Source organism: Muscardinus avellanarius, assembly GCF_963383645.1.
Source record: "Muscardinus avellanarius genome assembly, chromosome: 4".
In the NCBI taxonomy this organism is placed as follows: Eukaryota; Metazoa; Chordata; class Mammalia; order Rodentia; family Gliridae; genus Muscardinus; species Muscardinus avellanarius.
In genome coordinates, this window is record NC_137789.1 from 67,636,964 (window position 1) to 67,653,167 (window position 16,204).

Genomic DNA, 16,204 nt, shown 5'->3' on the forward strand with positions numbered 1-16,204 from the left:
CTCTAAGAAGCCGATCCAAGCGCTGTCGTAACATGTCGAGGGCCGTGAGTTGACTCACACCTCCAAGTTTCCAGCACAGGAAGACGGCTGGAAAAGTCATTGTTTCACTGGTGGTGAAGGAGTCACTAAAGAGGAATACACCCCTAGAAGATCAAAGAATTCTACTGGAAGGTGTGGCATTTTATATTTTTGTTGGGTGATCTGATGGGGAAACATCCTGATGATGAGTCAATAAATAGTGATGTGGAAGGGAAAGACTGGGAGATGCTGCCATGCTGGAGACCCTCCTCCTCCCCCTCCTCCCTCCCCTCCCCCTCCTCTCTCTTCCTGCTCCTCCTCCCCCTCTTCCCTCCTCCTCCTCCTCTTCCTTCTCAGGTATCTGCAAGCCTCACTCACTGTGGTGTCTTGAATTTCAAGAGAACAGCAAATACTGTTGATGGATTTTCATTGCCTAATAGATTATTTCAAAGAATGAGCTCTCAGAGTTTCCTTTATGGGTCTTGCCTAAATTCAAATTTTTTTTTAAAGGAATGCAGCAGCTAGAGCTTCGTCCAAGGTTCTGAATCACAAAGCTGCAACCTCCAGCTCATAGACTAGTTCAGTGTGCAAATGTGGGGTGGCTGGGAAAATCTGATCGAAGATCACAACAATGTAAAACTGGGGCTAGAAGTTAGCCAATTCATCGTTGCTGAAATTGCCCAGTTCGCGATTTGCTCTCAAATTGATTAATTGAGCTGGTTGTGTAGAGGTCCTAAACAATCCTTCCACCAAAGGCCCCAATTCTAACCTATCCACGTGTCCAAGGGGGTGATGAAGACACGGATCCCCACAGGTGGCCATAACAGTGCAGCCCTATGACTAAGGTTCCTGAGAGCAGGCATCTGCCTTTACTGCTCAGTAAAGAGAAGATATTGCGATGACACCTGTCCAATTTGAGTAGCGGGGCATGGTGGCGCATGCTTGTGGTTCAAGTACTTGGAAGGCTGAGGTAAGAGGTTCACAGGTTCAAGGACAGCCTCAGCAAATAGTGAGGCTCTCATCAATCTAGTAAGACCTTGTTTCCAAATAAAAATAAAATGGGGTTGGAGGTGTGGTTTAAAAGTAGAATGCTCCAGGGTTTCATCCTCAGTACAAAAATAAAAAATAAATAAAAATAAATAAATAAAAATACCCAAAGAGTATATTCAGTCACAGAATCCTGGGCCTGCCTGAGATTCTGGTTTAGTAAATCAGGAATGGGGCTTGGGAATTTGCATTTCTACCATGCTCCAGGTGATGGAGAAGTTGTGATCCTAGGTGGACCATACTTGGAGAGGAAGGAGGCCGAACACTGAATCAGAGAAGCCGAGAGACATTTTGTGGGGGCCTTGATTTGAGTTATCCAAGTGGCAGACAGCACAATCAAGGAGGTAACATCTACTCACAGGACCTACTCTCAGCCAGGGTGTCTTTTCCTGCATCACACACACCAGTTTGTTTAATCAGACGACAGCCCTTCGTGGTGGGGGCCGTCAGTGCTGGCTCCCGTATTCCAGATGACTAAGGAGGAGCACAGGGTGAGCGACAAGCATAGGGCAACTCTCCCGGAAGCAACTGCAGGCCCCTGAGCTCCATGGATGCCGAGCACTGGCTGGGGACGTTGATCCTTTCAAGGCTGAAGGTCAGGATGCTGCTGCTCAGCATCAGGACCGGTCTCGCTCCTCTGGTTGGTCCTCTGCATCACCTGGCCTCGCAGGGACCTGCCCACAGACACGCAGACCACCTCCTCGTCCCCTTCAGGGCCAGGATGGTCTCAGTAGCTCAGGCCTGGGGAGGGAGAAGAGGGCCGCAGACACACCTTCACCAGCCAGCAGCCACACGGGCACTAATCGCTGCCTCTCATCTCGGTGGACTCTGGATAGACACACAAATACTGGGGCGCAGGAATGTGGACTCTTCACTCTACTTAGCTAGGGGGTCCAGGAAGGAAAGTGGTGGCACACACCTATAATCCCAGGACTTGGAAAGCTGAGACGGGAAGATCACAGATTCGAGACCAGCCTCAGCAACTTAGTGAGGCCTTGTTTTAAAATAAAAAAGGAAATAAGGCTGGGGTATAGCTCGGAGGCAAAATGCCTCTGGGTCCAATCTCAAGTGCCAAACACACACAAAAAAAGGGGTTGGAGGTATAGCTCAGTGGTGGAATGCCCTTGGGTTTAAAATCCCCACAAGGAAGGAAGGAAGGAAGGAAGGAAGGAAGGAAGGAAGGAAGGGAGGGAGGGAGGGAGGGAGAAAGAAAAGAAAAAAAAGAAAAAAGAAAGTGCCAAGCACCTTTGTCCTTCCTTGTGCGTTGGCTCATGCTGGCTCATACCACTGCACCACTGGGTTTTCACTGGGAAGTTATATTCAAAACTATTCTGCAACATAGCACACCATTAGGCATCACTTCTGCTGAGAGCAGGGACCACATTTTTGTTCTGTGTGTGGCAAGCTCAGTACCCTGAGTTGAGAGTGGGGTCAACATTCTGTCTATAGGCAGACGGCTCAGTATGGGTTTGAGCTCTGTACTTCTCTAGGTTCAGTGCCTAAAATACAAGTAGTCCTGGCTCTTCATCAGTAGAGCATTTGTTTCATGGGAATGAAATGAAGCAGAAGGCCAGACTGTGCATAAGTTATCTGCAAATACTACGCCATTTAACACAGGGGACTCGGGCATTCGTGTCTGGTAACCCGAGGGGCTTGGTACCAACCTCCCAGGGCACCCTCGTTATAACACCTATAACTTCACTCTGTGCTTATTTCAACTTGACCATGTTAAGCTTCTTTCAACCTCTTATATCTCCTTCTCTGAAATCCACACGTGAGCCAAAAGCTGAGCCAAGAAGAGACAGATCAACTAACTTTTTATGCTTTAAGACTTAAAATTTGTTATTGGTTCACAATGAAAAGTATCCATTCTTCCCCTGTCCATGCAGGCATGCCCCGAGGCTCCAAGCTAAAAATCCCAATGTCGGTCGCGTTTTAATTGTCCTGTGAGGTGGGAGCCCGGCAGGGACACTCTGAAGCCGCCGGAGTGGAGTCCCAGTAGCTGGCCTGCTCACTGAGCTGGCTTGAGGACAGGAAGGTCCCGGCCGCAGCTGAGCCTCGGGACTGCCAAAACACGCTGTCCCAGAGCCAGAGTTCCAGGTGGGGCTGGGGACATCTGTCACTGCTCCTGCAGGGCGGAGAACACTGTGACAGCAATCAGCTGTGGAGCAGGATGCTGAATAGGTCAAGAGTGTATAGGAATAGGAAAGGCACCCCTCAGGAGTCCCACGAGGTCCACTGCATTTGCGATTGAGTGAAATTGGGAATCAGGGATCCAGAGACGGCGTTTTAAATAGAGCACATGATAGGTCGAGGCTGGAAGTGAGGACACTAAACCATTCCACACACTCTGGTGGCTCGACACCCCCAGTTATCTGTGTGACAAAGGTCAGAAGGAGAAACTGTCCCACTGTTCTGAATGACCCAACTCACGGAGGGAGCCTGAATTTCTCCACTCACAAGTTAAATTTCAAAACAAAGCTTTACTTTTTTTGGTTCTCATATATTACCATTTGATTAGTCAGTGTTTTGTATGAAATCAGGTGTGCTGTTCATGGCCTGTCATCTGGGAAAGCTGAGGCAAGAGGATCATATCTGCAGAGCCAGCCTCAGCAACGTAGGGAGACCCTGCCCAAAGCAAACAATAAAAAGGGCGGAGGGTGTAGCTCAGCGGTAGAGTAACCCTGGTTTCGATCCCCAGTACACACACACACACACACACACACACACACACACACACAGCACAATTATAGCATTGAGGTTTTCATCAAGCCTGTTTAACAACACGAGAAGCTCGATAATCAATATTGCTGTCATCGTCACTTACTGAAGCCCCGCTCATGGGATTCACAGGCACCCGGCTTCCTAGAGACGCATCTCCTTGGAGCCTGCAGGAGTTCATGCTTGATGAAAGATAACAAGGAGCAAGCGCGACCCTCGCTGCTCCTGCGGGCTCGTCGATGTCGTCGTTTCACGATGAGGAAAAGCTAGCGCTAAATCTTTAAGTGGTCCCGATTTAATGCATCGCTGCTATTTTCTTACTCCAAAACTCATTACCAGAGTGAAGTATGGGCCACTGAATAGTGATACTTTTCATATTAAAAGTGCTTTAATTGACCTATTAAATACTTTAATTCTAAAAGCACAAGTACAAGCAAATAAAAAAAAAAAACATGACATAACTGTGTATCTTTTTCTCCCCAAATTATGGAATTGGCAGGGGGAAGAAAAACAAAACAGATGTTTTCAACCAAAACCAAAATGGAAAAACAAGTTGAAAAAAGGAAAGAATGAAAAAAAGATAATAAATCTGTTTCTAGGTCACTAAGGCTCTTATTCCCTTCCTTCCGCCAAAATGAGCAAAGGTCATCAGGAGCTGAGCCTGGGTACCTACAGGATGGAGGTTAACACGCCTATGGGGGTGCAGAGCGCGGGAGTGGGGGCAGCCAGGTAGGAGAAAACCACAGCCTCTGTCTTTCCATTTTCCTACATTTGGTAGGGATAGGCATCAATGTGGGCACTTAGATAAGTGACACCTGTCTTTGGTGTGGTTTATAGGGTCTGGATGTCTGGGGAGGATGCTCTTTATCCCAGTGAGCTCTGAGACCCCCTTCAGGCCTCTTGAACTGACTGCTGTCTCCTGGGAATGTGAATGCAAGCCCTCATTCTTCTGAATTTTCATGAAAAGTACAAATCTAGGTGTGTGTGTGTGTGTGTGTGTGTGTGTGTGTGTAACAGGGGATTGAATTTGGGGCATTCTACCTCCAAGCTATATGCCCTGGCCCTTTTTATTTTTATTTTATTGTTTGAGAGTCTAGCTATGTTGTTGAGGCTATACAGGCATGTCCACCACACCCAGCAGAAATCCAGATTTTTAAAATATGAAGCCATCTGTTTTGTTTTTTTTTAAATGTTGGCTTAATTTTTAAAAGTGTGCTATTCCAACAGCACACATCTGCGGGTGAGCTCCAGTCTGAAGACCCTATTATTTGACCTCTGCTTTAAAGAAATAAAGTGTCTCCACGTGTGCATGGCTCAGTTGCACTTGTGATCTAAGAGAAACATCCTCACATCCTGATACTGTGGTGTTAACATCAGTCCAATGTCCTAAGAATGTAAGACATCACACATTGAGCCAGACCCACAGTTTAATATTTGACTTCTCTGAATGGGACCAAGGGACTGTTTGGGGAAAACTTTGGCCCTAATCTCTAACTCATTGACTCTAGTCTCAGAAAAGTAGGAGACTTTCAAATATTCAGGTTTTTCTTTTTTCTTTTGATTTAGTAAATATTTCAAGCATGGGGAATAACAGAATGAATAACCCTCTCCCAGCTTTATCAAAGTATAACATGGTGGTATATATATTAAATGAAGGAAATGCTATAGTATATATTATATGGGTGTAATATCTCACATTATACTCATACATACGGATATATAACACAGATATTGTTGAGAAGCTCTTGGTCACCGCTCCATTCCCCCAGAAGCAGCCACTAGCCTGAACTCCATTCTGATCATTCTCCCATCTGTTCTCCTACCTAAAAAAAACACTGTCTTATAGGCCGGGCGTGGTGGCGCACGCTTATAATCCCCGCGCTTGGGAGGCGGAGATAGGAGGATCGTGCAGGTTCGAAGCCCGCCTTGGTGGCTTAAGAGACCCTGTTTCCAAATTTAAAAAAGTATAAAAATAGAGGTCTGGGAGTGTAGCCCGGAGGTAGAAGGGTTTCCAGGAACCCCAGTACCACCAAAAAAACACAAAAAACAAAAAACCAACAACTACCAAAAAAACTATCTTATAAACCTTCTACCCATCATCTTAGCCTAAGAACCTAAGCCATCTTCCGGAAGAGACAGGCTGAAGAAGTTCTTAAGCTCTGGAAAAAGCAAATTCAGAAGCAACAGCCCGTTGGTTAGGTCATTAATCTCCCACAGATGGCTTCCTCCCGGGATGATGTCGCTCCCGTCCGCGACCTGGGTGGGATCACAGTGGCCACTCACAGCGATGTGAGTGAATGTTCCCCGGAACAGTGCTGTGCTAGCCACACGCAGGGTTCTCGCGCTTTTAGTAATGAGCTCCTTCTGTGTCTTCTTCCCGTCACAAAGCGCTAGTTTATTTGTCCGCCCAGTGGAGGGAGTGGCCCCCACTTGCACTGATCAAGCGCTTCCCTTCCCAGCTTCACTGTCTAAACTTTGATTCTAGCCCTGTTCCGCCTTTGTCTTTCCAGACCAAGAGACCGAACTGCTCCATTCTTTCCCAGTGAAGAAAGAGTTCTATTTAAATTCATCTGACTGTTCTTCTGTCTTTTCTAAGTCTGTTGCAGTTTCTGGAGACACAGAAGGCAGAATTCCCTGCATCATTACAGGGCACAGTTTTTATGTGAGCAGAGATTCCTGAAAGCACCCGGCATTGCCAGAGGGTGCGAAAACCTCAAACTCCACTGAAATACCACTGCACACACATGAGAAAGGCCATCAAGATACAAACAAGAATCAAAACAGTAAGTGTGAGCTGGGCGTGGTGCAGGCCTGTAATCTCAGTACTTGGGAGGCTCAGATAGGAAGGTGGTGGGCTCAAGGCCAGCCTCAGCAATCTAGCAAGACTCTCAACAACCTAGCGAGACTGTTTTAAAGCAAAAAACAAGGGGGAACTCTGAAGTAGAATACCCCTTGGTTTAATCCCCGGTGCCTCACCATACACACACAAAAATATAAATGTTGTGGGGGATGCGGAGAAATTTTTTTTCCTTTTTTTTTTGGTGGTACTGGGGTTTCTGGAAACCCTTCCTCCTATCTCTGGGCTACACTCCCAGACCTATTTTTATACTTTTTTATTTTCCAGGGTCTCCTAAGCCAGCACAGCTGGCTTTGAACCTGCGCGGTCCTCCTGTCTCTGCCTCCCAAGCACAGGGATTACAATCGTGCACCACCTTGCCAGGCTTCCAAAGGATTTTTTTTTTTTTTTTTGGGTGGTACTGGGGTTCCTGGAAACCCTTCTACCTCTGGGCTACACTCCAAGACCCATTTTATATATATTTTTAAAATTGGAAACAGGGTCTCGTAAGCCAGCAAGCCTGGCATCGAACCAGCGTGATCCTACTGTCTCCGCCTCCCAAGCACAAGGATTATAAGCGTGCACCACCACGCCTGGTGATGTGGAGAAATTTTAGCACTTGTGAATAGCTGGAGAGAATGTAAGATGGTATAGTTACTATGGAGAACGGTAAGGTGGTTCCTCAAAAGATCCAAAATAAAACTGGCATATGATTCAGCAATTCAATTTCTGGGTAGACCTTTCTTTTGCAAAACAATTGGAAGCAAGATCTTACATAGATATTTGTATACCCATGTTCTTAGCAACATTATTCATAATAGTCAAAGGAGGAAGTAACTCATATTTCCACAATAAATGATAAGTGAATAAAACATGGTTTTGTATAATATACAGTGGAATAGTATTCAGCCTTAAAAAAGGACGAAAATTCTGACACATGCTATAACCTGATGAACCCTAAGGATGTTATGCTGTGTGGAATAAGGCAGCCACAAGGAAACAATTATTGCATGATCCCATTTCTATGAGATACCCCAACAAATAGTTAAATTCATAGAGACACAAAGGAAAATGGTGGTTGCCAGGGACTGGGGTAGAGACAATAGGAAAGTTTCTTTTCTTTTTTTTTTTTTTTTAATGAATATAGAGTTTTAGTTTTGTAAGATGGAAAGAGTTGTGGAGACTGGTCATACAACAATGTGAATGTACATACTACTGAACTGTATACTTAAAACTGGTTAAGACAGTAACAAAAGACCTCAAGTCAACACAGTATGACTCAAGAAGGACTCTGAGCACACATTACAAAAGGTCAGGGCCAGGTCTTCATCAAGCAGCAATTGGTATGGAGAAAATGGCTTTTCTGCTGTGAAATGTCTTCTCTGACTACAGCCATCATGGTACATAGTTTTCCAAGTAAGGCCCATCGGATGCTTCCATTATTTCTCCCCCAAAACATAAGAACATTACTATGCATTTACAGGTTGTTTTTAGAAAGCGCTAACTAAAGGCCAATGGCCTGATGGAAGGGACAGTAGCTAAATGTATAATAGAGGTCCTGGTTTCTCCACTGATTAGCCATTGACAAGCTATCTTACTTCTCTGAGGCTTGCTTTTTTCATGCCTAAATTGAGGAAAACAAGAGTAACCCCTTCATAGAGTTATTAGGAAAATTAAATGAACTATTACTTAACATGTTATCTGGCTAGAAAATCAAGAAAGGAGTCAGGGACAGTGGCAGATGCCTATAATCCCTGTACTTGGGAGGCTGAGAGAGGAGGATCACAGGTTTGAAGCCAGCCTCAGCAGTTTAGTGAAACTCTCAACAATTTTGTGAGATCCTGTTTCAGAATAAAAATCGAAAAGGGCTGGAGGTGTAGCTTACAGGTAAAACACACTTGAGTTCAAGAAAAAAAAAATATCAAGAAAGAAGGTAAAGGCATGTATGTAGGAAACACCCGAGTTGACTGAATCTGGCTTAAAACCTTTCACCATTGAATCTACAGGCATCCAACAGAAGCCAATACTTAGTTTGTACTCAGTAAGCACTTACTGAATGAGTGAACTTTGGACAAGGCTGAAAAATCAAATTCTGTCAAAAGAAATGTATTAAATATTTTTTTAGTTTGGTTTAAAGCCAACACTGTGTATTAAAGAGTCAGGTCATCATGGATGCCATCACTTCTGGGAGTTGTGTTCGCTTTTGCAGGCTGCTGTGGGTCAATCCCCAGCTTATTTAGCAGCTACTATATTCTCAGCACAGTGTCAGCATGGAGATTGCAACATATAGAAAATACCCCTGCCCTCTAATGGCTCTCGGTCAAGTGCAAGGGACGGGTGTAAAAAGTGTTGGTGGAACAAGGGCTGTGCTGGAGGTGTGTCCCAGGGCTGCAAAGAAAGAGCCCGCATGAGGGGCAGGAACCCCACTCCTGAGGGCGAGGCACCTGCAATGGGTCATAAGGAACAGGTAGGGTTCTCTAGGGGCAGAAACCGGGAAGAGGCAGAAGAGAAGCTATACAAAGAGATGTGCTTGGGAGAAAGCCCAGAGACCAGCAAGGGCTGGATCTGCCCGCCCGGGAGACAGGCTTGCTTCCCTTGCAAGGGGAGCCACCAGAAACGTGACCTGACCAGATACTTGACAGAAAACTCTTGAGACGGAGAGAAGGTGGGCAGGAGGGGCTGCGACTGGAGGGGACAGAGGCCAGGAGGCCAGCCGGTGAGGGGGACTGGAGAGATGAAGAGGATACGTTCATCGGGACTGGAGCGAAGGCAATAGAACTGCAAGGAAGGCGGGACCAGGCGTGGGTACTTCATTGTCCTTGCCCTAGGTGAGGGAGACATTCAAGCCACCTGCAGCATCCATTCTAAAGTCATATGTGCAAGAACATTCATGTTGGCAGCTCGTCTGAAAATCAGTACTGTGTGTGTGTGTGTGTGTGTGTGTGTGTGTGTGTGTCCGGGCCCACGTGTGCACTTGGCACAGCTACACCCCCAGCCCTTCTCAATTTTTATTTTGAGACAGAGTCTCGCTAAGTTGCTGAGGCTGGCCTCCAACTTATAATCTTCCTGCTTCAGCCTCCCAAGTCCTGGGATCACAGGTGAAGGCCAGCATGCGTGGCTTCACTCTCTCTTAAAGGAAGTGAGAGTGTACTCTGCAGATGGACTTCAACAGTGATGACCCCTGCTGGCTTTTAGTGCATTTGCTTCCAGCCTGAACTTCAGGAGTTAACTCTGTCCCAATTCCATGGTTTGGTTTCAAGTGGAAATCAAAGTTCCCTTCCATGCGGATGAAGTCCTGGCAGGGAAGGCTTTAGGCCCAGAACCTGAGCAGGGCTGGCTCTGCTGATGCCAAGTCAGGAAGATGCTCTTCACAGGCAAGTCACAGGTGAAGGGCGAGAGCAGCTACAGGAGCCCCAAGGGCAAGGATTTGGGGTCAGCCTAGGAATGGAAAGGTGATGACGACCTGTGGGGCGGGCTTTTAAATCTGTCTTGGGGTACACTGAAATAGCCTGGCCATAGACTGAGGACAAGGCCCTGGGGGAGGGGCATTAAAGAAAGTGAGCAGATGAGAAACCCAACCAGAAGATAAGTGAGAACCGCTAGATTCTGCCGGTCTCTGCGGCTTTAAAATGAACCCAAGCAAGCTAAGCAGGGGAATTATGTCCATGAATATGTAGACCTGGGTAGCTTTCAATGACCTAACAATTACTCTACCAAGATGTGAGTTAGTAATTTGCTCTCAAAACAGTAACCATCGAAAGCTCCTTTGGTAGCAATCTTTTTCTAGATACACTGCATAGATGCTATAGACACTCTTGGAAACAACTTTGCCCGGGCACTTTATAAGTTCTTGATCATGAGTTTCTAAGGTGCTGGTCAAATCCTTGTCCTCTATGGTCTTCTGTGCTTATCCTCCTTCTCCATCCTCCTCCTGCCCCGGCCCCTCCCCCGACTATTTCAAAAGCTAAACGACAGAAAGATAATGCCGAGACATCCTTACGGCCACTACAAGTTCACTGTACAAACTAGATTTTTGGTGAAGGACTGGTTTAGTTGAGAAGTTTCCAAACGCCCACTGAGAGTCCCTGGCAAGACTGTGGCTCTGAAAATCACTGTGCGGGAGACTTAACAAGAGAAGATTCCCATGTCTCACCCAGCTCCACATCTTGGTCATCTGTGAGCACAAGGATGATGTTAGGCCGGATATTCCTGCGTTCCTGCTGTACCCGGGCTCTGAACCTCGGGGATCTGACGGTGGAAGACACGCCCCCCAGCAAGTCCGTGCCCAGGACAAGCAGCACCAGAACACAGCAAGGGGACTTCATCCTACTTGATCCACTGTCTCAACACTGACAAAATGTCTTGGTCTCCTGAGTTCCGACAGTCTGGGGAGTCGAGAGAAAAAAAGAGAGAAAGAGAGAGGGTGAGATTAAAATGAAACCTAAACCCCCAACGGAGTTGCAGAAAAAGGGCTACGAATAAGTCAGAACTGGCACATGAGCTGGTAGAGAGAATGCTGTACATGAGTCAGAAGCAGCAAACCTCACAAGCGCCGGGTAAGTTTTTTTTAAACATTTGATTGTTTTGCAAAGTCATTTTGGTCTTTGATTCTCAGTCCAACTTTTCTGATTTCACGCTATTGCCAAAGTAGAATTTCCAGCATAGGGCTCAAACGTAAAAGCTTTCTGACAAGAGCCAATACCTTGAATTAGGTATCCCGGTTGAATGATCAATTTCTGGACCCAGAGGTATTCAGAACATCTGCAGATGGAGTCCTAGAAGGGGAAGGGGGAAAAATACAAAGGCAACATTAGTCAAGGGTTTTGAAACACAGTTCTGATCTAAAGTCGTGTCTTCAAACGGCATGTGATATGTGAATATATTTTATGTCTTTTCCTTCCATTCTCTAAAAAGGAATTGGAGGAAGCATGCTGATCTGTTAATAAATGACTCAAATAATATCTCTGTTTCCTAATCAGGTCCATAAAACAGTTGTCAGCATATCATCTCTGCTGGACGTCTAACGGTACTTTTAAACAGTACTTTAAATCCTTAGCAAAACTAATAATCGATGAGGAAGAGCGGTGTGCTGAGGGGCATCGGGAAGGTGTGCCTCCTGCGGGAGGGCTGGCGCAGGTCCCACAGGGGCCCAGAGACTCAGCTGCTCCAGTCCCAGGCGCCTAACAAACAAACACAGGGCTGCCACTAGTCATCTGCATTTTGTCACTCAGGAGAGTCGTTCTACTAACAAAGACTTCAGAGTGAACAACGGGGAGAGCCACCTTTTCAGCCCCTAGAAAAGCTCTTAACCAGCCCTCATCAATCACCCATGGAAAGGCCATTCCCTGGGCAAGGCGGGGCCCTCTGCCCACCTTGTCCTCGACTCTCACACTGGGGCCCTAGTGTGAAGGCCTCTGTGAAGCCGGGGTCAGCGCGGCTGCCCCAGGGGTTTGGCTTTGCAGCCGCAGAGGTGAGCCTACAGAGCGGACAACTGGCTGGTGCTCCGGGCCACCCTTCTCCTTCCACATTAGCCAAGAAGTCAGTCAGCGTGGTGAGAGGGGAGTGCGGCACAGGCCTCTGCAAAGCTGTGCAGAGGTGACTTTGGGATGGGGTAGGGAATGCCCCTCTCATTTTGGGACACTTATCTTCAGAAAGCTTTTCTGCAGGACTTCAGAAAGATGGCAAAGAGCTCATTAAAACACACACACACACACACACACACGCACGCACGCACGCACGCACGCACACACCTCTTTTTCTTATCGGGAGGGAGCCTCTTGATGGGGATTTCTAAAATTAATTAGATAGCAGCCTGCTTCATCAGCCAGGCTGACCCCACACACCTGAGAGCGTGTATTTTGGTCTGCAGCAATACGCTGGCATGGGATAAATAGGCGCAGCTGATCAAGCGTGAGCCCTTGTGCAGGACGAAAGGGCTCTGCCATTAATCTCTGCTCTGCACTCTGGAGAGTGACACGGGCCAGCAAGGAGACAGAAAGAAGAAAGAATGTGCACTGTTTACCCCTGCCATGCATAGTATTTTGTTTTATACAAACACACATGCCCCTATTATTTTAAAACTTTATGAGCTGTTTTGTAAACAGTTCTAATGCTTTTGACTTTGCAGCCTGTAATTACACTGTGTGTGTGTACACACGCGTATGTGCGTGTGTGTGTGTGAGAGAGCGAGTGTGTGATTGTGACTTAACCCTCCATAAGAAACAGGTTTTTATTTTCATTTATTTTGTGGTGCTGGGGGTTGAACCCAGTAGTGTCCCATTTCTGAGTTACACCCCTAACCCTATTTTATTTTATTTTGAACTTTATTCAAGAAGTTGATGAGGGTCTCGCTAAGTTTTTGAGGCTGACCTATAATAACCTGCAATCCTCCTAACTCAGCATCCCAAGTACTGGCATTACAAATGTGTGCCATCTATTTAGAAATATGTTTTTTAGTAAAACCCCAGTGTCTGCAGGCAGGCGCTCCTGGCTAGCTTTTTTATCTGCAGAACAACAAAAATTCAATTCCAGCTGACCCCGTGGCTCTGGGAAGTTGGTATGCATGATTTGGTGGTTTTTTTTTCTCCTTAATAACTTGGGGTTATTCCAGCTATTGCTGTGGACATGGAAAGCCTGCAATTATTCTGCACTGACTGTTTGGTTTCTGTGCATTTGTTTTCAATCATGAGAAACCTGATACAAGCACAAAAGACAGGGGAATGAAAGAAAAAATAACGTCAAACAATGGCTTGTCTCCTCATCACGGAGTCAGGCTTCACAGTTAAATGTGGACTTTCTGTTGAGGTTGGTGTTTTAAGTTGCAGAAGTTTTCTCATTTCTCAAAGCCTGCGAGGGTGTGGGAACAAAGAGAGAGCAGGGCTTTCTTGCCTTGACTATGGTACCAACCAACCTCTGCCAACAGCGGTGGCCTGGGAGGGGCAGCCAGCTCATGGCACCAGGCAAATGTGGCACTTGGGTCTAAGTCACCAGCCACACAGGAGACAGAAAGTCCTCAATTAAGATGCCAATGACATTTTCTGGCACCCAATCAACATCACTAGCCATTCTTTTCTTTATCTTACTTCCTTTACTTCTTCCTTTAGGAAAAAGTAAATTTGTTTGAATGGCACCTGGCATAAACTACGTCAGAAATCATTTCCTAATCAAGAAAAGGGAGAACAAAGTAGATGTAGCTTTTAATGTACCCACTGACCTTTCCTCCTACTAAGTTAAAGGTGCAGAAGAGACCTATGTTCTTTCTTAATTTTTTTGCTTAATGTTTTTATTTTTAATTTATAACAACTACATTTTTATGGGGTACGATGTGATGTTTTGCCACATGTGTGTATTGAGATAGTTTATCAAGAGACATCTCGTGATGTACATGTTTATCATTTTTTAAGCAAGGACATGTACAGTCTCCTCTCTTTGGAATTTTGAAATAGACGATTATTAACTGTGGTCACCTGGTACACAATGGATCTTGAAAGCTTATTTCTCCTAACTGGAAATTTGTGCTTTTTGCCCTTGTCCTTACTTTATTATCAATTTAAGCAATTCATATGTAAGAGAATGTAAGTTGAAATGGTAGAGTTTTTATTTTATTTTATTGCGGGTCTGGGGATGGAACCCAGAAGCATTTGACCTCCGAGCTACAGTCTCTTCCCTATTTTTTTATTCTTTATTTTGAAACAGGGTCTCACTAAGTTGCAAAGGGCCTCCTTGCTAAGTAGCTGAGGCTGTCTGTGAACCAGGATCCTCCAGTTTCAGCCTCCCAAATGCTGAGATTACAAGGGCGCCTCACCACGCCCGGCAAAGTTGAACTTTTCGATATAGCTGGTAAAAGGAGCCCCCATCCTTTATCTTGTCTATCCCAAACACATCACATACAACACTCTCAAAGCTCTGCACCAGGGGCCGGGCCGTGGCTCAGTGGGAGAGTGCTTAGCTAGCATTTGAGAGGCACTGAGTTCAATTCCCAGTACCACACACATACACACAGTGCACACACACAATTCTTTATTCCAAAATGACCTTTTAGAACCTGTCATCCTCTTACTGTTTGGTTTCAACCCCAGAAGGAAAAGAAGTAAAGAGGGAGGGAGGGAGGGACGCTGACAGAGAAAATGCCGGACTTGACAGAGGAGACAAGGAGGGGGTGTTTGAATTGGATACTTTGTGGTGGACAACAAATGTCCTTAGAGACTAACAATTTGTCTTGAGAAATAGTAGAAAATGGGAGAAACAAAAAAAGAGGTTTTCTCACACATAGAAAGCGAGTTTAAGAAACAGTGTTGTAGTCACAAATTAGGACTAGCATACAAATTGCCTTTTCTGTGAGCTACAACATGGAAATCCCAACTGTATTTATGGTCAGTTGGTGTGGGAAGTTCATAGAACTTTGTGGAGGGCGGTTAACCCAAAGGTACCTGTGGCATTACATGTTTCACATAGAAAAGAAGAGAAAACGGACTCTAAGCCAGTCGGAGAGCCCCCTTTTTCCTACAGGGGGATGGCAGGGCCAGTCGCGCCTCACTCCTGTGCGGCAGCTAGTGCTAAGGCCTGGGAAGGCGGTGGCAGCTGGGCCAGGAGGTCGCTCTGTGGTACAGCGCTTGTCTGCCCTGTACAGGCTTTGGGCACAACTCCTAGCACAGAAAAACTTTAAAAATAACATAAAAATGGGGTAAAATAAAGGGATGGTAGATGACAGAAACTGGCTTTTGTCCACAGCAGCAATTTTCAGTGTAGTCTGGGACTTGGGGGTGGGGGGCGCTGAGGCTTTGTGTGGGGTCCAGGAGGTCGGGCCTATTTTGATTAAAAAAATATTGACACATAGCTGGGTGTGGGGCGCATGCCTATAAACTCAGTACTTGGGAGACTAAGACAGGAGGATCTCAGGTTCAAGGCCAGCCTCAGCAACTTAGAGAGACAGTTTTAAAAACAAAAAAATAGAATAGGGTTAGAGGTTTAGCTCAGAGGTAGAATGCCCCTAAGTTCAATCCCCGGCCTATCTTTGCCTCTCTGTCTTTCTGTCTGTCTGTCTGTCTCTCTCTCTCACATACACACACAGAAGATTGTCTTTTTAGTGTGAAGGAAACTTCACACAGTTTCAAAAGAATGCCAGCCTCACTTACCATGAAAGAGTGAAAGGGTTAATTTGATTCAACCTTGACCTTGAGTACACTCTTTTCAATGCTCGGTTGGATGAGGCAGGAGGTGCCCAGCCCAGCCCAGCCCAGCCCGGCCCGGCCGGCCCCGCCCCGCCCCTTCAGCACCTGGGAGGGGGCTGCACCCGCCACTGCCATCCCTTCCTCATGGAACTAGCCACTCATTTCTTCACGGAGAACCATTTTCCCTTTAAGAGAGTTGTTTGGGCTTGACTATTTAGCAGATATCTTCTCAAATAATGAATATAATTATGAATTATGGAATTATGCAAGTTTGAAGAAAACAGCTGACAATGTGTTTGCCACTGAATGAAATCTAGTCTTTAGGTTTTGAGGTAAAAATCAGAAGTCTGGAAAATGTATATCCACCACAGTGAGCTGGACACTTCCCTAAAATGTCCGGCTTCTTCTGATG

At 45.9% G+C, this 16,204-nt stretch overlaps 1 protein-coding gene across 1 annotated transcript in view; it reads right to left on the bottom strand.

The window, feature by feature from the left end:
* Nucleotides 1–10,947, bottom strand: part of SULF1 (sulfatase 1) — a gene marked incomplete at both ends in the record, with an annotated part of 42,064 nt that extends 31,117 nt beyond the window's left edge. The window contains one exon of the mRNA XM_080694569.1: nt 10,776–10,947. Coding sequence (XP_080550695.1) covers nt 10,776–10,947 — 172 coding nt within the window. The remainder of the gene's footprint in view (nt 1–10,775) is intronic.
* Nucleotides 10,948–16,204: the final 5,257 nt, after the last annotated feature.